Source organism: Diplotaxodon limnothrissa, linkage group LG10 (genome assembly GCF_057381915.1).
Source record: "Diplotaxodon limnothrissa isolate DT_005_m linkage group LG10, D_limnothrissa_male_GT1.1, whole genome shotgun sequence".
In the NCBI taxonomy this organism is placed as follows: Eukaryota; Metazoa; Chordata; class Actinopteri; order Cichliformes; family Cichlidae; genus Diplotaxodon; species Diplotaxodon limnothrissa.
Genome location: NC_140605.1, coordinates 19,372,284 through 19,397,216, shown reverse-complemented (window position 1 = coordinate 19,397,216; position 24,933 = coordinate 19,372,284). Strand labels below are relative to the sequence as shown.

General features: G+C 42.3%; 1 protein-coding gene across 3 annotated transcripts in view; it reads left to right on the top strand.

Annotated features, from left to right (window-relative positions):
• nbeaa (neurobeachin a) overlaps positions 1–24,933 on the top strand; it is a 100,892-nt gene that overhangs the window by 19,190 nt on the left and 56,769 nt on the right. For all 3 annotated transcript variants that reach the window (XM_085363838.1, XM_085363837.1, XM_085363836.1), the window contains exons 2-6: positions 12,864–13,095; positions 17,288–17,388; positions 19,882–19,977; positions 20,141–20,262; positions 23,083–23,209. In XM_085363838.1, coding sequence (XP_085219964.1) covers positions 12,864–13,095; positions 17,288–17,388; positions 19,882–19,977; positions 20,141–20,262; positions 23,083–23,209 — 678 coding nt within the window. The remainder of the gene's footprint in view (positions 1–12,863; positions 13,096–17,287; positions 17,389–19,881; positions 19,978–20,140; positions 20,263–23,082; positions 23,210–24,933) is intronic.

Genomic DNA, 24,933 nt, shown 5'->3' with positions numbered 1-24,933 from the left:
TTGAAAAGATCCTGGTGGTATTAATACAGCAATTAGTGCAGTTGCAGCTTCAGCTGTTTGTCAATGACTTTTTCCGCCCAAATGAAGGATTTCCAATGCAGCTTCTCTTAGTCAGTGTATCTGTCAGCAGAGAGAGCAGGAGCTGTCCGCTGTGCTGAAAAGAGTCCGCTGTATCTGTCCGTCGTCTCTCTTTATCTGTCATTTCCCCCAAGCAAACATTCACACTGTTACTCTTTCTGCAGTTTTTCCTTTCTGCCCTGTTGGTGACATCTGACCTCACTTTATTTCCATCTCCCTTTCCACTCTTGATCTCTTCTTCTGTTAAAAGCTCTTTTTCCCTTCACTTCTGCTCCAGTAAACAGACTTCTGAAAAATCTTTTTTTTTCTTTTACAAGCTACTCAAATGCTAATGAAATGGTGGCTCATTATTATTGGATTATTTTGGGAAGACTCTCCGCATCCCTGCAGTTCTCTTCCAGTTATCTCCTCCCTTCTCTCTCTCTTTTCTCTTTTCTTTGTGTTTACTCATGCTGTCATTCATGTGAATTGCTGCTACTGCTGTGTGTTGGTGACGAATCAAGCGAGAGTGCGAATGACTAAGACCTACAAGACATTTTGCAATGAATTGTTTAAAGGCCTTTAGCCCTGTGAATGCTGAGTATGTGTGCTGGCTTTGGCCGACTTTAACAGCGGCGTCCGAGTGTTTGCGCTCACTTGTCTGCGTGTGTGCACAGTATGTTTTAAGCTAGCACTTGATAAGGTTTGAGTCAGGAAGCGGGAAAAGGCACACTGAACTGGTCTGCAGCGAACTGGAGACTTTGTAGTGGCTGTCATAAGAAACACATCTCAGCAGGTATTACTGTCTTATCTTGCCTTTTCTCACTCCTCTTTTATGCAGCTCTCCCTCTTTGGTTGCTGGCGGTGCTAATAGAAACAGACAAGCCGGTACATGGGAGTGCTCAATAGCTTTGCTTCTCTTTGATGCATGTACAGACGCACATTTATGCTTATTTTTGTGGAAAACGTGCCCAGGGTACAGCTCCTGGCACTGAGAACCAAAATGCAGTTGTTTTGTTTTTTTTAAATGCATTTCTTTTTTATGTAATGCAAATGTAGAGCTTTCACTTATTTGCTTAATTGGAGGCAGCACATGCTTGATTGGAATTCGTCACCTTACCCACACAGCACCCTTGACAGGATTACACTAACTGATGGGAAACAAGCCTTCTTTGCCCATGGGCCTAAATATTTATGCATACAGGGCTTTACCCAAATTAAGTCCTGAAATGGTACAAGGACTGAATACCTAATTTTTAATTTGGTGCATTATGGCTCAAAGTTATTGCATACATTAATGCAACACACACAAAAAAACACGCCTATAAATACATTCGTATTTGCCTTATTCAAACCAAATGTGGCCCGTGTTTACTACTACAAGTGGGAAACATGATAAGTGAGAAACGAGCAAATCGTTTGGGGAAACATGAAATCTTACAAGCCCTGGCCCAAGATAAGCGCGTCGGATAAGCACTCTCAATCAGACGTTAAGCCCAGTTTATTTTCTCCAGTTTTCTGTGTGTCAGACCTGTGATTGGATGGCTTATGTGTGAGAGGAAAAAAAGTGAGAGGGATGAGAACAGTGTTGATGTTGCTGCATGGAGCTGCTGTATGTGGCTGACGTATCAGCTTGTAATAAACGGCCATCTGCACTCTTCTTCGGGGAAAACGCAAAGTGCGTATTAAGAAAGTGCATTTTGTGTGGCAAGTTCTATGAGATGTTTAAAGCTCCCCGATGCTTTTTGTTGTTTTCTTATAGATGTATACTCACATGTATTGGTGGAAGATGAAAGATGGTGCTCTGTTGCCACATTAGCTTCAATGCAGTTTTTGAGTGGCTGGTTGAAAACATGTCATTTTGTGTCAGCTCCTAAAGAGATGCTGTAGTTTTTTTGTTTATTTATTTATTTATAAAATGAGAGTGTTGAGTCTATGTGAGGATATACTATACCATGCCTAGTAGCAGTACGTCCATAGTGATGTCTACCACACATTTTTATTTCTCTGTCCATCACCATTTTCAGGTTAGCATATTAACACGCACTGTTTACCTGCATGGATTACAGGACTACAAACAGAATGCAAAAGGAACCAGAAAGCTTCCCATACCTAAAATTTTGGTTATGCTTTATTTTCATTAGAACTTGACCAATAGATATATATTGGCCCAGCTGACATATCGGTCCATATTGGCTATTTGCCAATAAATGCTGATAAATAAAAATCTTAAAGTAAAAAGAGTTTGGGGTCTTAGAAATCCTGCATCCGTCATTCTCATTCATATGCAGACTAAATTTCCGTAAACTGTTCAAGAAAATAAAAAAAATCTGACTCTTAAAATCAGTTATAGACGATCAAAGTTATTTCCTCCTTAGAAAAATGGGAACGTTTATGAGTCAAGCTGTCTAGAAGCTTTTAAAGCATTACAGTCCAAAACCGAAAGTGCACCTGTCAGCCTGGACGGAGGGAGAGGAAGGGAATCATGTCAGTAGGATTCATTGTTTCAGGCCCATTAATGGCTGTGGCTTGGCAGTCCTTTAAGTAGTTATTTCAGTCACAACTGATGTGGTGAACTTTAAGTATATAAGTATAAATACTGCACATCCGCTTAGTGTACAGTACCAGTTTGTGTAGTTATGGCAGATTTTCATGCCGTCAACTTATCGTCTGGTTTTGGCGAATGCTGTCATCTTCATTTCTTTGCACAGGCTTTACTGCCACTCTTTTGTTTTTGTCCTGCATCTCCGACTCATCCCACATGCCTGCGTCTTTGATTTTTTTTTTCTTTTTATATTTGTGACCTTAAAAATAGCTACGCTGATCACAGGGTGACCTCACCAGTTTTTACTGGTCCAAACCACCCATATATCCACCCCCCTAGTGTGGATTTATGTAATTCTTGCAGTATCTGGTGTGTGCGTGTGTCTGACATTTCTGCAGTTATCTTCACTTCTCTCTCTTCATCGCACTCCAAAGCTTGAAGTGAAAGCCCTACACTTTATGCATAACAGCCTTTAGATATTCCACACACTCATGGCTGATCATGTTTATTTTGCTGACTCACTGGGTGTGTGTGCGTGTACGTGTGTGTGTGCTGACTGTGTGATTGTGTGATTGTTGTTTTGAATGAGGCTTCATGAGTTTCTCATCCCATCTGCCATCTGTGCAGACGCTGTTACAAAGGCCCATGGGAAATGCAGTCTTGGAGGCTATCCCCTCCTCCCTATGTGTCTAGAGGCTCCAGTCAGTCAACATGTCATTGTTAATCACAATCACAGAGGAAGAGGGAGAGACACATGCATTGCCCTTTTTATTTCAACATCTCATCCTCTTTTCTTTCTTCTTCTTCTACTTTTTATCATGCTGTTTTCTCTGGGGGGTGGGGGTGGGGGGGTGGAGGAGGCTGGATCCTGTTGCAGCTGAAACTGGATTAAAATGCCAACTATCATTTTTTTTGCCATTTATTTTGATTGTTTACACATTAATTATATTTTTGTTTATTCTATTTGACTGTATTGGTCCTGGTTAGCTATATATTTTTCAAAAAATAACCCCCTTTTTAAAAAAAATATTACATTTTATATCACACTGTTGGTTCACAGAGCTTCAAAATAATACATCGTATTCATCCTGCTGGGTTGTCTGATTACATATCCAAAACACTACCATTAGTAGTTAATCACTTATAGAATTAATCAAATCTCATTCTCTCTCATAGTGCAATCCATTAATCAACTTTTTTTTAGAATATGTTGTTGGAAATATGCCTGTCTCCTCCAACCACCGTTGGGCCCCTCATATATTTTCAACCTAAAGGTATAAAAAAACAAGATTAAGAAGAAGTTTATCCTGTGAATCTGCGCTAGTGATAAAATTAACTGAGGCTCTTATCAATGCAGTTTTCCAGAAAATGAGGTCATGCAGGATACAGAATGTGGATTATTGAGTGTTTAGTGGCCAGTTTAGCCCTAGTGTAATCCATATCTTTGCAGAGATTTGCTATGGTCATCACTGGAGCACTAAACCCTCAACTGCTCATTGTAAAGCTGCGGGCAATAAAATCGCTCTGCCGGCCTGATAAGAAAAGCACAATAGCATTCGGCCGCTGTCTCGCCCTCATTTTCTTTTTCGCTCCATCTCGCCCGTTCGCTCTCACAAACGCACTCTTTCTCATCACTGTTTCCCTTCAGTGCAAGCCGCTTCCTCTTGCCCCTTTGCAGTTCACACCATTCACTCTGTTGTTTGTTTTTCTCTCATCATCTCCCTCTCTGATTCCCCCTTTTTTTTCCCTTTTTTTCCTCGCTCTCCTTCAATTTTGCTCTCCTGCGCTCTGTTGAGCCCTCTTGGCGAAGCGTTAAGTGTATAATCTGTGATCTCATGTCTAGATGGGCCTCTCGTCTCCTCTCACTCTGCACACAAAGGGCTTGAATGGCCACGACTCACTCAGGGGACACAAATGAGTAATGACTCACACATGCGCGCACTCTCACACACGCCAAATAAACACACACGTACACATGGCCGCACCTCTCCAGCACACTCCCGGGGGCTTTGAAGTTGCATATTGATGATGCCATTTCCAAAGGCTCAATTGAATGTGCAGAAGCAGAAGAGGTGGCTATTGACCGTCCACTCACCTCCCTGACCTGTCATCTCTCTGACAGCCATAATGAGCAACAGGTGCCTCTTTTGCCAGGTTTGGCCTTGATAGTTATCCAATATTCAACAGTCAGTCGTAGTAATCAGCCAGCATAATCGCTTGTTTGATGTGCCATCACAGCACTACATAATGGGCTGCGGTGGGTCTGTGAGAGATTGTTTTCGATTAAATAATAATTACTGAGATGAATTTTCACATTCAGTTAATGCTCAGAATAGCTGTGTTTAAAGGCTTAAATTAAGGTGATAAAATAAGAATTTTAATTAAAAGGATTTGTAAACGAACTAGAAAGTAACAAAAAAATTAACGGTAAATAGGTGCTTATAAATGATGAAGCACAATCATTAACAAAAAAAATGGCGTGTGGTAAGATAGCTATTGTCTTCATGTCACGTCAAGACCTTTTCATGTCAAGCTAAGAATAAGCAGAGGCAGAAGAAGTCAGATCACTAATGCCTGAATGGTGCTTTCGTTTAAGAGTGGCGAGAAATGTGTTTCCTGTGTCGTTGTTATGTCTTATCCTTAATTTATGCCGCGATTCGTGTGCAAGTTCTTGCCTACAGCGAGCCCACGGAAAGCGGTTTTCAACCAACACAAACGTGCTCCCATGCAGTCATCCAAAATCCCAACTGCACTTTGCTTGACGTGGATGACACTGTGGGTCAGTCGAATGTTGATTGGTTGACAGGTGGGCTTGAAAATGGATGTGACAGCAGGTTTCACAGAGAATGGCAGAGACACGAAGAAAAAACCATCAAGGATTAAAAAAAAATGCAGTAAGAAAAGTGCAGACAGTGGCTACAGCAGATATTTATCATTGTTTTTAACACTTGGTCTCACTTCAGCTCTTTGTTATGATTGTTATTCATTATTCATTCTTCTTCATGGCTGGCTGACAGACTGATAAGACTAGCCCGGAAAGAGGTTGTACCACATATTTTCTATACTGCCCCCATCTGGCAGTAAATACTCTCTGTGTGGAGATGAGCAGTCAAAAGCTGCCGATGAATAATTTCCCCATTACAAGGACACTTGAATAGAACAGGGCATTTTATGAATTGCTTTCATTGCATTAGATTACTCATAAGTTTCATTTTCATTTACACAAAACCTTAAAAACTTTCATTTTTATTTTTGGCCTTCATCATATTGGACACTGCAGAGAGAGTTAACAGGCAAGGAGAGTAGGAAATTCAGGAAAATGGTCTGGGGCGGACTCAGACCCATGTGATTCACCGCTGATTTCACATGTCTCCGCCAAAATCTGGCACTACCAAGATGCCTCGAAATTCCTGGAAGCAATGACATCAGTGACTGCAGGAGTGGCATCTACAAGGAATACAGTTGATTCACAGACACAGCCACAAATTCTCTCTGTAATGATTTTCTCTCCATAAAAATGACCAAACTTATACAGCGTAACGTTTCATTTTTTACTATTATAAATAGGAAAGTGTGATTTGTTCTCAAAAGGCACCAAAGTTACACATTGGTCAAATGAGCTGCACCTCAGAATGACATTGAGCGACTGCTAGCAGGTAATATCGCTGATTAAGAGACTCGTTCCCGGTGGGTGATGGGCTCCGCCAGGGCTGCCCTTTGTCTCCGGTTCTGTTCATAATTTTTATGGACAGAATTTCTAGGCGCAGCCAAGTGGCGGAGGGCTTTCGCTTTGGTGGCCTCAGAATCTCATCTCTGATTTTTGCAGATGATGTGGTTCTGTTGGCTTCATCGGGTGAGGGCCTCCAGCTCGCACTGGAGCGGTTCGCAGCCGAGTGTGAAGCAGCGGGAATGAGGATCAGCACCTCCAAATCTGAGGCCATGGTTCTCAGCCGGAAAAGGGTGGAGTGCCCACTCCGGGTCGGGGATGAGTTCCTGCCCCAAGTGGAGGAGTTCAAGTATCTCGGGGTCTTGTTCGCGAGTGATGGGAGAAGGGAGCCGGAGATCGACAGACGGATTGGGGCTGCAGCTGCAGTAATGCGGACGCTGCACCGGTCCGTCGTGGTGAAGAGGGAGCTGAGTGTAAAAGCGAAGCTCTCAATTTACCGGTCGATCTACGTCCCTACCCTCACCTATGGCCACGAGCTGTGGGTAGTGACCGAAAGAACGAGATCGCGGATACAAGCGGCAGAAATGAGCTTCCTCCGAAGGGTGGCTGGCCTCTCCCTTAGAGATAGGGTGAGAAGTTCGGCCATCCGGGAGGGGCTCAGAGTAGAGCAGCTGCTGCTCCACATCGAAAGGAGCCAGCTGAGGTGGTTCGGGCATCTGACAAGGATGCCCCCTGGGCGCCTCCTGGGTGAGGTGTTCCAGGCATGTCCCACCGGGAGGAGGCCCCGGGGCAGACCCAGGACACGCTGGAGAGATTATATCTCTCGGCTGGCCTGGGAACGCCTTGGTATTCCCCCGGATAAGCTGGAGGAGGTGGCTGGGGAGAGGGAGGTCTGGGCCTCTTTGCTTAGGCTGCTGCCCCCGCGACCCGGCCCCGGACAAAGCGGATGAAAATGGATGGATGGATGGATGGAAGAGACTCAAAAGCTTGTGTAGTCCAAGAAATGAGTAGATCGTAGCCAAAAACATCCAGATAATTGCCGTTAAGATAACAAAATGTTTATTTTTCACAATTTAAGTTGGTTACTCAATGATAACGACATTATTAATGGCTTCATACTGTTAAGTGTCCCTTTAAGGCCTGATTATGTTAAACTCATTTAATATGAACAATACTGGGCCCCCAGGGTGTCATTTATTTTATTACTTAAAGCTTTTGAAATTCTGACCTGTCTTAGCTTGAAAATGCCGATGACCCTTGGAGCTGCTCTGGATTATCTGTGAGCAGTGTTGCTGGCGAGAACCGCTCGGAGGGACAGAGGGACTGTTTGTTTTACCGAGCTCTTATGAGAGCTGGTTTTGGCTGGCCAAGGAGCCTGCCCGTATAAGCCCTTTGTGGTGTGACGGTCCTGGCACCCTCCACCCCCACCCCAGCCTTCTTGAAACTCCCACTTCCCTGACACAGTACGGATGATGCCAAGCTCCCAGTGCCAGCTCCCGTTGGGGTCTGAATGAGCAGTGCTGCAAGGCCAAACAGTACAGCAATAGAAATGGGAGAACGGGCGTGGTTTCGGGCGGTGGGGGGGTGAAACGGCAACACATAAGTGAACAATTATAGAGCTGGTACATTGCAGGAATAACTGACTTTTATAATCACCTCAGTCACAGAGTGAAAAAGTGAGAACGAGTGGTGTCTGGCAGACAAACACTTCTCAAGCCCATAAATACACCACAATATAAGGAGATTACTCATCAGTCATGAGCCCTGTGGGAGATATTCTTACATTTCAGACTGCTGCTGAGTATGTTTCAAGGTTAAACAGCACATGCTCAGTGATCAGAAGAGTGTACTCTACAGTGTAGGCATATAACAAGTAGGCTTCTGTTCATATGCATTCCAGTGTTTACCTGTCAAATGTGAACTCTAGCTGGTTGCCTTGCTCTCTTTTTCTGTGTATGTGCGTGCGTGCGTGCATGTGAATGGAACATCCAGCCCTGGACGGCGTGCTCTGGGAGCAATCGTTGCCGTAATGGAGCCAACGCAAACGTCTTCTAGCAGTTGCCAGGAAGACGGTGAGGTCAGCGAGTGGGTGGCACTGCCATGCCTGTTTATCGTGATGCATGAGGAGCAATGTGGCTCCCTCCCTGGTTTGTGTCTTTTACCCACCAGGGTGGGTAGTAAAGGCCTCTTGTGCGTGCTCATTGATTTGTGAGGGCATTGTCGTTATGGGTGGGAACCGACACTGTAGACACGTGGACCGGGGGTGAAAAGAAAGATTGAAGGTTACGAGTCTTTATGCAAAAGAATCATGTTCCCTCATAAAACTAATTGGGAATCTTTTGTGGCTGTGCACGATGGAGGCGGTGATGGTGCTTGAGTGCGCTCGAGTGTGCTCAGGCTGTTTGTGATGAGCCTTATTGCTATTTAGGTGGCGTGTTTATTTATACATCAATTAAAAACCCCATTCCAGCAAATAATGGACTCAGGCATCTATCACTTTTATTGAAGTCTCATGAAATGGAGAACATTAATTTTGACTGGAACATTTTTATACTGAAGAAGTCTTTTTCAGTCTGACTTTCCTTCCTTTTTACGTTTTGAGGTTCAGGCGGTTTTTGGCGGTGTCATCCAGGTTGTTGTTTTTCTTTTCTTTCCCCCAGATGTTGTTTCTGGTAGAGCAGACATAATAATAATTATTCAGACACTTCTATTTCTCCCACTGCGCTTTCTGCACTCGCGCTTTCCCCCCTCCTTATTGTTTGTCACGAGACTCAATTCGTTGCAGTCGTTTGCATCACCCCTCTCATCTTGGTGTGATCTTCCTCACACGGGTGGGAAGCAGTATGCACAGCGAGATTCTTGTGCTGTACACATGTAGGTTTGGCCCGGGGATGTATGCGTTTCTCTGTTCAAGTTGCTCCGTATCCGTGAGCAGGTTTCTGCAGAAAAAAATAATTACGCCGCCTCCCCCCCTTAAGCCTCTATTACATGTAATACTGAGTGTCTTCAGACGGACAGGCTGTATAGATGTAATACAACACAGTGGTCCCCAGTGAGCTCTGTAATTGGGAACCTCAGAGGAGAAGGGGAAATTCAATGTGGGATGAGTTAATTCTTCCTCTTTTTATTCCATACCTCATTCAGGGGTCCACTCTAATCTGTGCATTCACGGAGTGCAGCGGATCAATTCTTGTCACTGAAAGGGGGGAGGAGAGACATAGGGAAGAATAAGAAAGAGGCAGGAATGAGAGGGAGGTAAGAGCAAGTAACATGCTGATTGTACACTTGGAAGTGTTGAAGAATTGAAAAAGGTGCAGGTCTGTAAAAGGAAGGGAAAAGAAGCATGATGGATATTATGGATAAGGACCAACCTTTAATCTTATAGTTCTGTGAGCCTGAGACTCACAGAAAGTCATTGGATGGGGCAGCACATGACAAATGTTGGTGTTGCTAATGATTGCCGCACCTTTTTTATGTCAATATTATATATGGCAGCGTCATTTTTCTTTAAAGTGAGATCAAAGCCAGGTTTGCAGGAGCTTCGGTGACAAATGGGTTACATTAGTGTTCATTGTTTGATGTTTGTTTGTTTGAAATGTATTCATAAGTCAGGTTTTCTAAATTTTGACTTTCAACTATTATTATTTTTTCTAATAACAGTCTTTTGCAGTGCTGTAACTACTGGCTGTTAAACTGAAGCGTACTTGCTCAGATTTTGTCAGTTTAGGTAGCAAAACATCTGTGCACTAATAAATGGTGACAGCAGCGTGTCCCTTGTTCCATTCCCCAGCAGCTGGTCTTTTACTACATGTCACTCCTCTGCTCTCTTCCCACACATTTCTCCTGTCTGTGTTAAAGTTTGCTGTAGTGGAGTGTTTATTGGTATTCCAGCATAGGGTGAGCTTACATTGCTGGGTATGACATTTATACAGGTAGGAAAGTAGGATGACATAATCAAAGACTATGCTTGTTTGCAAAGTTGCTTGTAATTATAAAAGCTCTGAAGTTTTCTTGGTGTGCCTAAATGAGATCCACTGATACTGATTTATTTTTCCCAATTCTTATTTGCTTTGTAACTACAACTGACAGCATAAGCAGACAAAAATAAACTTTTCTTCATGGTAAAATGTTATTTTCATTATAAAATCAATCATTAAGTGTAGGATCGTCTCTTGCTTACCCTACCGAAAAAAGGCAGTGGTAATAGATTTATATAACAAAATAAATGTCAGATACTTGCATTATTTTTCCAGTATTTTTATAAAGTCAGCAGATAATAGGATATCGACCCTTTGCACTTTTTCCCCTTGTCTCTATAATTTTCCTCTTGCTCAGCTTTTGCTCATACCGAGGCTCTGGATAGCTTTAGCGTTAGCCACTTTTCCTTTGTTGTTTTTTTTCTTTAAAATATCCAAGTTCGGTTTGGTCTGTTAAGAGTCTGATTGGGTTTTGGAAAGGTTTGTGTTTTTACTCACACTGAGATGCTTCCACCATGCTAACGACATGTTAGCATTAGGCTGTGTGTGTGTGTTTGTGTGTGTGTGTGTTTGGTTGTGCTGCTATGCACGCATGAAATAGACTGGCTTGTAATCGGGCACATGTGAGATTGGCCAGTCACAGATGAGGCCCGAGAATTATAGAAATTGGTTGATTCTGGTCCCTAGCTGATCGATTCATGCGTCTGTACGTGTAATATTCAAACCGACCAAACATTTTGATGATGAAAATGAAAGTTGAACCAACATTGTGGTGACTACAACAACTTCAGTTCCCCTTCTGTGTCCTTGGATTATTTGTTAGCCCTTCTACCAACAGAATTGTTTTCTTGTCTTTGATAATCAATTAATTATTTTTTTAAAATTCTAGTAGGTTAATTAACTTATTGCTCAACCCTCATCATCCCTGCGGTTATGATGCTCATACCAGGGACAGAGATGTGCTATCTGTAACAGGCTGAAACATAAAGTTTCATATGCAGCAAATGAGGCAAAGATGAGCTGTTCATAAACAGCTTTAAGGTAAATGGACTGGTTCTTCCATAGTGCTTTTCTACTCTACATGAGCACTCAGAACGCTCTATACAACTTGTATGAGTCACCCATTCACACGCACATTTCTATCTAAGTGCTTTCGAGCTAAGATTCACACACATACACACTACGATGAACACATCGGCAGTAACTCCGGGAATGCTCCGGAATAACCAGACGCATTTAATTCCTTCATTTCAATAATCTGCTCTATCCTCTATAAGTTCTCTTGCTGAGAACATTTGGTTCATCTGCAACAGGAGGTGTATTATTTGTCAGTGAACACAAACGATTGCCTTTTGTTTTAGACAATTGCCAGGAAGACTCTTGGTGGAAAACAGTGCTGGACACAATGAAGTGAATCTAAATGTCTCACAAGGTGTATTGATTAATCCGGGATGTGTTTAGCTGCTGTCGAATACAGATTTGTTGATTTTTCAGATGAATATTATTGTGTATTTGTTCTTTAAAAGTTTCATTTTGAAGCTAAGTGTGTGAAACTTATTTTTTTTTTAACAGTGATCCAAAAACAACACAGTTTGTAAATTGCTATGTGATCATCTCTTAAAGATAGCAAGAGTGCGCAGAGTATAACTTTACATTCCCCGCTGAGCTTGTAATAGTTTTTGCTTAAGGGTCGTTTAACCACATGCAGAATGAATTATTGAAAATAAACCCTTTATTGAACAGCACCAGCATTATCTGCGTCTTCCCGCTCCTGACTGCAGACAGCACACCACAGCCCTGCTGCCCCTCCAGTTTAATCACATTGTGAAACAGACCGACTCTCCTTGATTTATCGATTAGTTTTATTCTCTCATGCCGTGTAAACACCACAATAGTCATAATGTTTATCCTGTTTGCTGTCTTGCTAGCTTCTGATAATCTATTGCATGTTTCTTTTCCATCTGATTTAATAACCCCTGTGGTGTTCTCATAGCTTGCTGGTTGCTATGGCTACCGTTTCCTGGATAGCGTAGCGTGCTGAGGGTGAACTGTGTGGGTATGGCTGTGTTCATGTGGCGTGTTAGTTAATGTGCTAGCGTGTTGTTGCTGTACTTACCCAAGTAATTATAGTTGCCAGCCATTAAGAGACGGAAAATCATTTGCATTTAGTTTTTAAAGTGCAGTCTCCTCACACTAATGCCATCAGAGAGGAGAGGGACTGACATGTGCGTTAACTTTGTATGTGTTCAATTGGTGTTGTGCATCTGAGGTGGTAGAGAGGGGCATATTTATGCCTGCTGTATTCTGAGAGTAATTGGAGGAAGGAGAGGAAGGACGATCTGTGTGTGTGTGTGTGTGTGTGTGTGTGTGTGCTCACATGAAGGACGTTTATTTGTTGCAGCATATGAGGCCCCGGGCAGAAGAGATGCTTTCCCAACCACAATCAGCATCCATCAGATGCCAGGCTTACCTCTCCTTCAGACATAAGGTTAAATGCTACACTAAATCATTCACTCTTCTTGTTCTCTCTCTCCACCCTCCCCCCCAATTCCTGCTCTACGTCTGTTCCCTTCCCAAACCCTCCCCCTTCTCCCCCTTCCCACTTCTTCTCCTAAAGCTGGTGGGCGGCGAGTTTGACCTGGAGATGAACTTCATCATCCAGGAGGCAGAGAGCATCGGCTGCATGGTGGAGCTGCTTTCCCACTGCGAGGTGACGTGCCAGGCGGAGATCTGGAGCATGTTCACAGCCATACTCCGCAAGAGTGTGCGCAACCTGCAGACCAGCACCGAGGTTGGCCTCATCCAGCAGGTGTTGCTGAAGATGAGCACTGTGGACGACATGATTGCAGGTGAGCAGTGGGTACACATGGATACATGCGCACATACTTTGTATTTTGATCAGTTTTTTTCAAGATTGGACAACCTATAAAATGAGAATATAGTGGGATATAATGATAACTTTACAGCTTAATTCCCCTGAATTAACTCCACCCTGTAATAGCAAAAACCACGCCTGACTGTTTTTAGATAATTCCCCGAATTACCACAATTTTAATATGACCTCAAATTTGTGGCTTTGAACCAGGTCCAAACAGCTTACAGAGGAAGCGTCTTCAGTGTCCGTGTCCAAACATATTAATGTCTTTTTTACTGGGCTTGGCACTGTGAATTCATCCCAGAGTCAAACTGTCAACGCAAAAATTTTGCCTTCTGTGGGGTCTGAGGACACAAACAACTGGATCGTGCCATTGTGCACCTGCTCTCAGCACACTGAAAATTCTGGTGTTTTTTTTAATATGAAACATGAACACAGTTGTCAGTAACTACAAAGGATACTCTCTAAATTACTCTTCTTCCAACCTCATGCTGTTTCGGGACAGTGTAGGGGATCCAGCACACATTGCAGATACACAAGTGCAATTAGTCTGGAACGGGACTTCCAGAGAGCTTTCAAAAAACACTGGCAGTGGCACAGAGGTGGACTATGACATCACTTTGAAGAGAAGATCAGCCATATTTAAATAAAGGCTTTTGCTCTTTATGGCTGAAGAACTTACTGGTCACACTTAGTTTATGATGATGGTAGTGCTTGAGGAGAGAAACATGCAGATGTATCGCTTATTGATTCTAACTTATTGGTATTTGAAACAAATGCTAACAAAATATTATGATATTATTATTATTATTTAAATGGTTAATAGGCCTTAAATCAAAGTTTGGGATTGAACACAGCTGCCTTGGTTACCATTAGCTTTTACTTTTAATAGCATGTGTTTTTTATTCAGTTGCAGTGACACACACACACACCCACCTTATAGCTATTAGGCCACCAGCGTTATCTGTATGCATGCCTTCACAATGACTGTTTGCATGTGAGGCGTTCAGGGGACATCTTCAAACTGTGACTACAGAAAGTCGAATGTGTCAAAACTTTGTTAAGTTCTGGAAGAAGACCCAAAACGTCACCCATGGAATTTTCAGGAACCACTTATTTTGAATTGCACGCTTGGTGTAAAACTTCTCTGATACTGAAAAATAGGTAAGACTCAGACTAGAAGAGCAGAGTCTGTGCTAAGGTCAGTGTCTAAATCTGCATTTATATGTAATGAGTTCCTTCTGTAAACTCCAGCTCTCCACTGTGCGTCCAAGTTTCATGCACTTTGTTCTGCACTTTTTGCATAACCTTGCTGACAGAGAGGAAAGAAGTCCTCTACCAAGGCCAGTGGCCTATCTCTCTACTTTAACGAAAGTGATGGGGATCCATACCAAAACCTAATGGGCTGTTCTTTAACAGATGCCCAACCTCTCAACCTTGTAATCGTGTTGACGAAGCAACAACCAGCTGAATCTGTAAACGTGCCTCCACCTTGATGGAAAAAACTCAGATGTTTTTCCCTTATATCAAAACCTATTCCACGTGTCCATGAGTGTTTGCCCTGCAGTGAAACATCCATAAAACCCTTCGGTGCAGCAAAAGCAAAATACTAACCTCGATGTGTTTCTGTGTGCTCACTGCCATTTGTTCACGGGGCTTGATTGCAAAACAACACATCCACATTCACCTCTTTACATGAACGTATTGACCTTGGCTTCCCTTTAATGATGCCTCGGAGTGCACATCTTTTGCTCCACCCCCCCAGTGTCCTCTCTGCCCTAGCTAGCGCCGCAGGATGATGTGTTTTATAACTTCTTTGACTTATTACTGCTCACTACAGCAGAGTATACGCCACTTAAATCAATTTAATGCCGATTCTTCCAGAGAGCTGTGATTATAACATTTTTCCAAACCTATGCAAAATGACCCACATGAATTGAACACAACAAAAACAGAGCTTAGGGGTTTTGAATCTAGGACATTGTGTATTGCATTTTCCTCTCATACCCAGCACCTCAGTGAGATATCCCTCTCCTTTATTCCCTGTCGCTAGGCTTTGGCTAATGAAATATTATGGGAAGACTCTATTCATATCTAGCAGGCCTAATGGGAAAGAAGAGCCTTTCTAAGCAGATTGGCTCCCTCTGAGAGAGCTGTGCTGTCTCTCTGCCATATCCACACTGATCTGTTGTGGTTGTGTAAAGTGAAAGTCAATGAAGCAGGAAGGTCATTTGGGCTAAACAAAAGCCTCAATGTGGTATTTAATTATATGCTTGAATATTGAGAGGGAATTGTATTTAAAGTCTTGTTTTTATCATTTCATGACATGTAGCCATTAAACAAAAGCTCTTTCGCAGCCTTAGAGAGGGAGGTTTGCCACTATTGTCTGTTAAAATGTGAACAAATTAAAGGAATAGATTACGATTTTGGTGAATATGAATATTTGTTTTTTGTTTCTTTGGGGTTTATTTGCTAAAAGGAGATTAATACTACTCTGCATGCTGTTTTTTGTACTATTAGCAGTTAAATGACATGTGTGGTCAGAAGTTTACAGACACTCATCATTGTACAGCATCTTTAATTACTTTAAAAAAAGGGAAGTGGGTGCACACGTTTGAATTTGGTTTGGATTTTATCTAATCGACACAGGATCAACATTTAAAAATGTAGGGCCTCTAATATTTTCCTATACTCAAATCTTTTAAGTTATGCTGTAGCTTCTTCGGTGCCTTTTAACCCTGTAAAGCCTGATACAAGTTAAAGATCATATCTGCAAATTAATATTGAATTCATTAATTATTTTTTTTATTCTCACAATTATTTCACAGTTCAGGCTTAAAGGGTTAACCTGACAAGTCCAAGGTCTGTTAACTTCTTGTGAGTGATTATAATTGATTTTGCCAGGTTAAAAATTGGTATTGGACCAATGCTCAGAACAATAGGAAGGAACTCTGTGAAGATTTAAGAAGGAGGATTGTGTAGATTTACATAAATAAACAATTGTATGTAAATACAGGATATTCAGATGCGTCACCCTCAGATGAGAGGATATTTGGTTAGGTTAGGATGTTCAGACAACCCAACAAGCCTGCCATGAACTGGAAACTGTTGGAACACTGGCTTCACTGGCCATAGTGGAGTGAGCTTTTGCCATGGACTGAGGAGATCCAGAACAAACAAGAAGCTCCTGTTCCAAATTCGACACCTTCGAGCTAGACTGGAATTTGCAGCTGTCCACATGAATCAGCCAAATGGCTTTTGGAGAAACGTTTTGTGGTCAGAGGAGACAAAGATTGAGCTAACTGGCCACAATGACATGAGGTTTGTTTGCAGGAGTAAAGGCGAAGCTTTCAAACATAGGAACGTTGGGTCTGTACCAAGAAGCCAACCAGTTTAGATGAATCCCACCAGTCCATCCAAAATTATATCAGAAGCTTTTTGATGGCTGTCAAAACTGTCTGATTGAGGTGCACCCTGCTAAGTGATGTTTACCCAAGTGGGAGTAGAGGTGATGTATGTGTATAGTCGAGCCCGTATGTACAATTGTGACCCTGTGTGGATTAGAGAAAATCAAAACTCACTTCGTGTTCTTAAAGTGATTAAAGATGTAAGCTGTACAGTCATTGCACTCTGGAAAAAGAACAGTTCAAAGAAATCATTAAAAGCCCCAAATCACCACAACATGTAAACGTTTGACCACAGCTATATTTGTGAATCATAATTAACGCTGTCACAGCTGACAATGTATTTAGCCCTTTCTCAGTTGTTTGGCCTTCTATTCCCTGATGTATTAAGATCATTATGTATTAATGGAGCTTTATCCGTTGTCATGTGTACTCTGACCGTATTTAGCAGTGCTGTGAAAAGCAACACTCGTTGAGGTTTGAGGTTGTGTGTGTTTTGTTTACATGGCAGTAGCTCTGAGTACTTGGATGAAGCGCCGCTGATTTTTACTTCTCTGAATAATAAATTGCTCAACTGACAGTAGAACAACCTGTCAGTGTCTTATGCCCTCACCATATTCTATCAGAAATGTCAGTAGAGAGACTTCCAAACGCTGACTCACACACAAACTCATAGGAGCATGCACATTCAGGATATCTCTGCTGTCTTACACTTACTTTCTGCCTTTTGTTTGTGTGTGTGTGTGTTTTCTTTGTTGTCAGACCTTCTGGTGGACATGCTGGGAGTCATGGCCAGCTACAGCATCACAGTCAAGGAGTTGAAGCTGCTCTTTAGTATGCTGAGGGGCGAAAACGGCATCTGGGTAAGTTTTGGTGGTGATTTAAGAAGCGATTAGAATTTTAGATTGTGGGTACGTCTCCGCAGGATCTGTCATTTCCACGACTTCCATTCATTGTCTGTGTAAGCAGGTGAGCAGTGTTGTGGTCTAGGCTCCTTCATGCAAATCAAGGGCATCCAGCGCAACTCAAAGCCTCTATAAACTGAAAACTAGCTGTTGTCAGTCGACAACGACAGCAACAGCAACTGCAGGTCTTAAATTCTTGCAGAAACACATTTTGTTACACTAAAGCTACTTTGGGCTGCTCTCTTATTTCCCAAGGGGGCCGCGTGTTTGATTTGGCACAGATTTCATGCTGGATACCCTTCCTAACACAAGCCTCCCATTTATCCTGGCTTGGGACCAGCATTAGGAGTAACTGGCTTGTGACCCCCACCCCCATGAGACTGAAATTGTGTCTCTACCTGGTCATGAAGGAGGGCTATTTCATGTGTTTACCTCTGCGCCAGTCTTAGAGAGCTTATTTGGAAACGAGCTGCCACTTTGGTCTCGGTTTAAAAAGATCTGGAACCAGACAGCCCACACGAGTTCATCCAGTAGGGTGCAGATTATGGTTTGCATGGTTGTAGCTGTAGAGAATAAAGTACGTCATCCAATCTAGCGAGTTCTCCTGCAGGCCAATGCCGGGAAGTGGCGTGACACGCACCATTAGCTACGGGCTAAGACTCATGCACTTAATGGTTCTTTACAGTTTAACAAATATCAACACTGCAAAAAATTTTTTGATGTATGTCATGTGTTTCATATTGGGAGCATTTCTGATGTGGTGTACCTCAGGGGACAATTCAACGACAGAAGGAGCTTCAGTCAGAAACCCTTTGTTTGCTCAGATGGCAGCAGACCAACAAATATATCAGAACATTATTGAAGATTCATGTCTGGTTTGAGAGGAGCTGGTATTCACGAAGCAATATTAATTTTCTCTGCCAACACTGATGATTATTGGGATGTTGTAACCTTGGATATGTTTGATCTTTTTAGGTTTTTTGTTTTTACAGATGTCACATTTGCTGCTGAATTAGACATTTCACTGTTTTTGATTTACTGGTATTCACTTGCTGTGGAAGCTTAAAAAATGCAAACTATATTAGCCATACAGCATGAGTTTGTCTGCGTGTCATTAGTCTGGATGTCACTTAGTGAGATGTTTGTGCTAATGCACTAGAATAATGCAGGATGGGTGTGTATACCTTTGACTCCATATTAGGATTCATTTTTGTATGTTTGTTAAGACACTTTAGCTTGTGTTCTTGTTTTTGTTTTTGCTTGTAATTGATTTTATTAGTGTAATTGAAGAGAAGCATGGTGAAAAAAAAAAGTGACAGTGAAAGCTTAATCAGGTGTGAAGGTGAAGGAGCCAGTAGAGTCCAGTAGAGTCACATTCAGGACACATATAATCATCTGAACCGCTCTATGAAGCTGAATGCTTTGTTCGGGGATTTCCATTTCTTCTTCTTTACTTCTCCTTACCTCAAACTTTCTTTACTCTTGCACAGTGAGCCAAATAAACGTCTGTTATCACAACCTGCCAATTTGGCATTGTATTCTCAGTGAATTGCTTTGCAGGCAATTGGAAGAGAGTTTGATTAATACATTTCCTCCTTTATTGAAACGGCAACACGAACCACTCTTGCACTTTGGTTGCTTCAGGCTTTTATACTGAAACCCGTATGCTGTTTATTGTCGAATTTCTGCTTAAATTGGCTTCTGCTATTGCTGATTCATGCTTACTTTTAGAGCTACAAACGCCAGTACCTGAAAATGGGATTAATTCAGGAGCTTAGATTTGGGAGTGCTTAGTGCAATCTCAGCTTACATTGCTTCTTGTTGTAAGCTTAACAGCTCCCTGTAGTTTGCTCACTGGCCCACCTTCTAGTCGGACGGTTTAGCTGACTCAGAGCGGATGTTTTAAAACTGTACTGTGAAGATTAACGAGGGTTTTATGAGTCTAAACTGTCTCCTATGACATCCTTACTGACTGTAGTTTTAGCAAGGTTTGCAGAGTGTGCGATGATTCGGTGTTTGTTAACTCATCCTGTGAATCCTTGCCACTTCTTCGGCAATCCCCCCTTCTAGGCAGGCTCCAGGGCAACCTCCATCAGCAACCTCTGGTCACTGATCAGCAGTCCACTGCTCTCTGCTGTCCAATATCTATCACTAACCCATCCACCTACCGCTGTTTTCCCATCTTTTCCGATTCCTCCTCCCCTCAGCAGCCCTCTCCAGAGACAGATCGATTAAGGGTTGCCATGGTATTGATGAGGTGTTGTCGGGGGTAGGACGGAGGTGATTGAAGAGTTATTGATCCAGCTGGGTTGTGGTAGAGATGTGATGTCACACCATGTTGTTTTTTTTTTTTTGTTTTTTTTAACAGTCTTACTCTCTCCTGTGCCCCTGATAGGGAGCATCTGTCACTTAATAATGGCAGTCACTTTGGTCTTCCCTCCTCTCCTCCAGCCAAGACACGCTATCAAGCTGTTGTCAGTGTTGAACCAGATGCCACAGAGACACGGCCCGGACACCTTTTTCAACTTTCCAGGCCGGAGTGCAGCGGTGAGACCGACCAGAACGCACTAACCACTTATACACCACTTATCTATCAGAATAATTCTTTTTTATCCAGATTAATCTATGCTTGTTTGCAGTCAGTCAGCTCATATTAAAGGGCATTTTCTCGTGCGTATGAGTGTAGTGATAGCTGATTGTTCTGCTCCAGGCTATAGCTTTACCACCAATTGCCAAATGGCCATACCAGAACGGATTCACTATCAACACTTGGTTCAGGCAGGATCCACTCAACAACATCAATGTGGATAAAGACAAGCCGTACCTCTACTGGTAAGTTCATTCATCTGGACTGTTGAAAAAGTTAAACATCTTCAAACGTGTACGTTTTCTTGAATTTCAATGAAAAATCAGCTCGAGTACTGTTAAAGAGTTTCTGTTAGCTGTGAATCTTGCACTTATTTCCCTGACTTGTTGACCTAATGATGTCACCCTGATATTATTGTGTTAGAGAGGCGTTAAATCGAGGAAAAGGAATCCAAACGTCGCCAAGTTGTTTTTTTTTATCAGCCCTCCGGGATCACAAAAGCACAGGATTTCTTTGTAGACTCTTGGTATGCTTAAAAAAAAAAAAAACTCTAGATAGGTTTGAGAAAAAGAAAATGACAAAAGAGGCTCAGACATGAGCAAATTTCTATAGTGGCAGCACTCGCTAGTGTTCTCAGTTTAAAGAAATTTTACTTGTGTACGAAGTGGTTTTAGTTCGTACAGACGTCCTTGTGCTTTCACTATTGATCCAAGCAGAGGAGCCGACATAGCTGCACAAAGCAAGTTCAGGCCTGTTCCTTCTGGATGTCAAAAAGCATTATAGTTACAGTTGGAAGAAAACTAACCTGAGGTGAACACGGATGACACAGTTTGAAAGTGTGCTGCACTTAATCACAGTATGCGAAAGCACTTAATATACTGCAGACTGCAATCTGTCGCAATCTGTATGAACGCCATACAGGATAGGTTCACAAATGTGCATGTAAGAAAGGTTTCAATCGGTGCTTTTGGAAAGGTTGAGTGGACAGATTTCCGTCAGGGTGCACGCACGTGATGGGTTTTAACGTCACGTCAGAAACTGAATGAATCAAAAGAATTCTGGGTTAAAGGAAGGGGAGGTCAAACTGCTTGTGTGAGACAGAGGATGAACTGAAGTTGTTGTTGTCTTTAGGCAACAAAAGCTACTTTTGGCTTGTTCAGAAGGGTTCACAACAGCAAGCACAGTTTCCCTTGTGGGATCAACAAAGTGTCTGTCTATCTATTCCTAAGAACTCTCACCGTGGGAACTTGTCGCGGAGTCATGGGGTCAAAGTGCAGCTGTTACAAGATTTAAAAAAAAAAAAAAAAATATCTGAAAATCAGACAAGCATTTTTTTTCATGTTTTCAATCATCACAGCAAGTTGCATTTGTAGGTTTTTAATAATTTTTTTTAATACAAGTAAATACTCAGACGGCTTTAGACAAGTAACAAACTGTTAGCACTCGCTGTTGACTATCGCAAACAAATTGTGATAGTTTGTTTTGATTTGCAACAGGCGTTAAGACATTGTTTTAATCATGTTTCTGTTTAGACGCGTAATCCATATTATATTTGTGAAAAGGGAAATAAAAATGAGGATTTTTGGTCTAAAATCAGATGTAGAAAAATGCTGAAGTTGTTTGAGTCCATTCTTATGGTGTTTTTCAGCAATTTCAGTACTGCGAGACTCGTAGGAAACAGATCAGCTCTTCTAACACCTCACTTCCATCTTTTTGTCATCTTAGGAGTGTTAAAGTGTTGTGTTGTCAGCTGGCCACAGACACAGCGATGATCACATAGCTCCCGAATCCTAAACAATCAGATCTATTCAAATCTTTTTCCAGCGTTACATTTGTTCAGCTTTTGAGTGTCTTCAGTGAAACATTTAATATAATGAGTTAACTAGTCAGACTGAATGACATGGTTAGGAAGTTAATAGATAAACAGATAATAAATTAGAACATAACTTTAAATGTCAACACACTCCATTATAAGTGACCTGTTGGGTGGATGCCTCCTCCTCGCTGTGCAGCTCTGGCCCTCGCTGGCCTCACCGTTAGTGTTGCAAGTGCAAGCCGTTAGCTGCTATGAAGCTTCATTAGCTTTGACCTTTTATTTAATTGAACTCCCTCACGCCACTGCTTGGCTTCTTCTCTCTACCTCTTCGCTCTTTGACACTAACTAGCGCCGTCCTGCCTTCACCTCTCCTCCCTCTGATTCATTACGGAGGGAAACGGTTGTGAAGTCGTCTACGGAAGCGCGATGTGCATCCATATATCCTCCAGATACTATCTCGGAGATGAGTGCTAATCAGGAAAAGTGCTCGGATGTAATCTTGTTTCCTTAGTAACAGTTTGGTTTGTCAGGTTGTCATGGTAAGCAGGGTGCGAGAGAGGGAGGGCAGCCTCCTCTTCTCTGGCCCCGGTCTTATCATCCTCCCCCAGATGCAGCTGCTACTCCAGCTGCCTGTCTGATATTGGCCTCAGCAGCTGCATGAAGGCCGTGATAACGCAGTACGTGTCCTACTAATGTGTACCAGGGATTCACTTGAGAGGGATTTATATCTCCTTCCTGCTGTATGCGCGATCCTTCTGGGTCTATTTTAAAAAGAAAATATGTCTGCTTGTTTCAGGAAGAAGCTTAGCTGTGAGACTAGGTTTTATGTGGAGGTTACAAGCGCGGGAAGAGAAAAATTATGCGGGTAAAATGGAGGGATTACTGGTGTTTCTCACAAACCTACAATCTGGGACCCTTGGCATCGCTGAAAAGAAAGCACCTTAAAATCCTGCTTTTTGTGACCCTAAAAGATGCGATATGTGGCTGTGAAAGGTGCCTTGTGCATGTATTTCAGTAGTAAGGGTATCTTGAGGTGCAGTTGTATTTGTGAAATAAAATCCAGCTCTTTTAGTCTAAGCAGCTTCATGGTTCACATGCCATTAAGAGGGACAGCTCATTCATAAAGTTAGCCTAAGCTAATTTGTTTTCATTTACAGCTAGCTGAAAACTTATCACAGCCATTTTCAGACTCGTATCTCGACTCTACACCAAAGTGAAATGAGTGTTTCTCTTTCTCATTCTTCTTCAGTTTTCGCACCAGTAAAGGAATCGGTTACTCCGCGCACTTTGTGGGAAACTGCCTCATTGTGACATCGTTGAAGTCGAAAGGAAAAGGCTTTCAGCACTGCGTGAAATATGATTTCCAGCCCCGCAAGGTAAGAAAAAGAAACACCCATTTTCTGGAGCTCCTGTGCCACTTGTTAAATGACACAGCATCAGGAGAGTGCTGCTGCTCTCCCCCATCTCTCTGCACACACGCCGAATGTTGATGAGTCCAGATAAGGTCTGTCAATTAAGACCTGCACGCTGCCCCTGTACCGCGCTGTCAGCATTTTGCCACTGTCCCACACACGCGCTCGCACACATCCTCGCACGCGCACATAAACAAACACACATTACTTGATGAGATGGCCTTCCAGAGGATTTGCTGACCCAGTAGAATCCCTGCACCGCCTAACGAAGTTCCCAGTGGTTCCATTTGATAAATTTCAAAGCCACCGTGTCTCACAGCGTTTTGCCTTGTCGTGCACATGCGTTAATGCGTGTGTGCATGCATGTACGAGAGACTGAACGCTGGCAACGCACACTTTGTGCTCCCTACTCCCCATGTATACATGCACCTGCAAAATTATAGCTTCCCCACCCTCCCCTTTGCACTCCTGTTCCCCATTGCAGTCTCTCTCCAGGGAACCTGTGTGTATTATCACCAGGGAAGATGTTTTTTAATGAAGGCACACAAGCATATTGCTGTAGCCATGCACTATAAAGGTGGGCAAAGTGAAAAAAGAGAGAGAACAACAAGCGTTCTGTTGAGTAAATGAGTTCAACACTGTTGTAATTCATGTTAGCTGACCTTCTTATAGTGAGCTAAAGTAGAGGGCAGTGAGAGTGAGTATTCTCTGTATTACAAAGATATGAATTTTCACTAAGCTAGGAAATAAAATAAAGTCTTGATGAAAACATACAGTAGTGGATACAGCAGGAGGCTTTTGTCAATATCTTTCAGTAGTTTGTGTTTATTAAATAACAAGTGCAAAGGTGCAAGTAACACATTTTGTTCACCACAGGCTTCAACTGGTTTGCTTTTACAGTAGCTTTAGTAGTCTGTATGATGCATTCAGCCACCAACAGAGCCATTGTCCAAATCAACAACATCAGTGTACCAGATATTTTGGAGCAATCAAGGCTGACAGTGTTTTTCCTTCTATTACTTGCAACCCCGAGAGATCCCTTCACTCTCTCTGAGAAGCAAAAGGGAAAAAAAAAAAAGAATAAAAAAAGCAAATTATTTGCCTAACTTGTGAGCCCTTTTTTGTGTTTTTTTTTTTTGTCGTTGTGTGTTTCACTCTTGGTTTTCCTCTCTGCTGTCACAGCACAACACCCCAACAAACACATGACAACAGGCTATAACTCGCTCTGCATTTCAAAAGCAGATGAGGTATAAAAATAGGAAATCCCAAAAAGTGCAATTGCAGCACGGGACTCAGGTGTCATCGCTGTGGACCGCCCGACCCCCGCAGCAGTAAACATTATACGCCAAGGCCGTTGCCGTATTTCTCAGTTCTCAGTATGAATGCGTCACCTTTTCACTAAGTTTCAATTTAGTTTCAATTCAGCCCTGAGGGTTTGGATGTAATGCGTCTGATGGACAAACAACTGTCAGTAATAGCCAAGGTGAGAGCAGAGGCAGAGGAATAAAATCGATTAAAATACCGTTCTGGTTGTATATAAAAACGAAAAAAACCAAAACAAGAAAGGTCTCAGTCGTCACGAAACAGTTCTGAAGAACTCCCACAAATATAAAAGCCTCGGGTAAATCAAAGAACATTTAGTTCTTGTTTTGGTAATTTGGTGCAGTGATGCTTTTCTTGTTTTGATT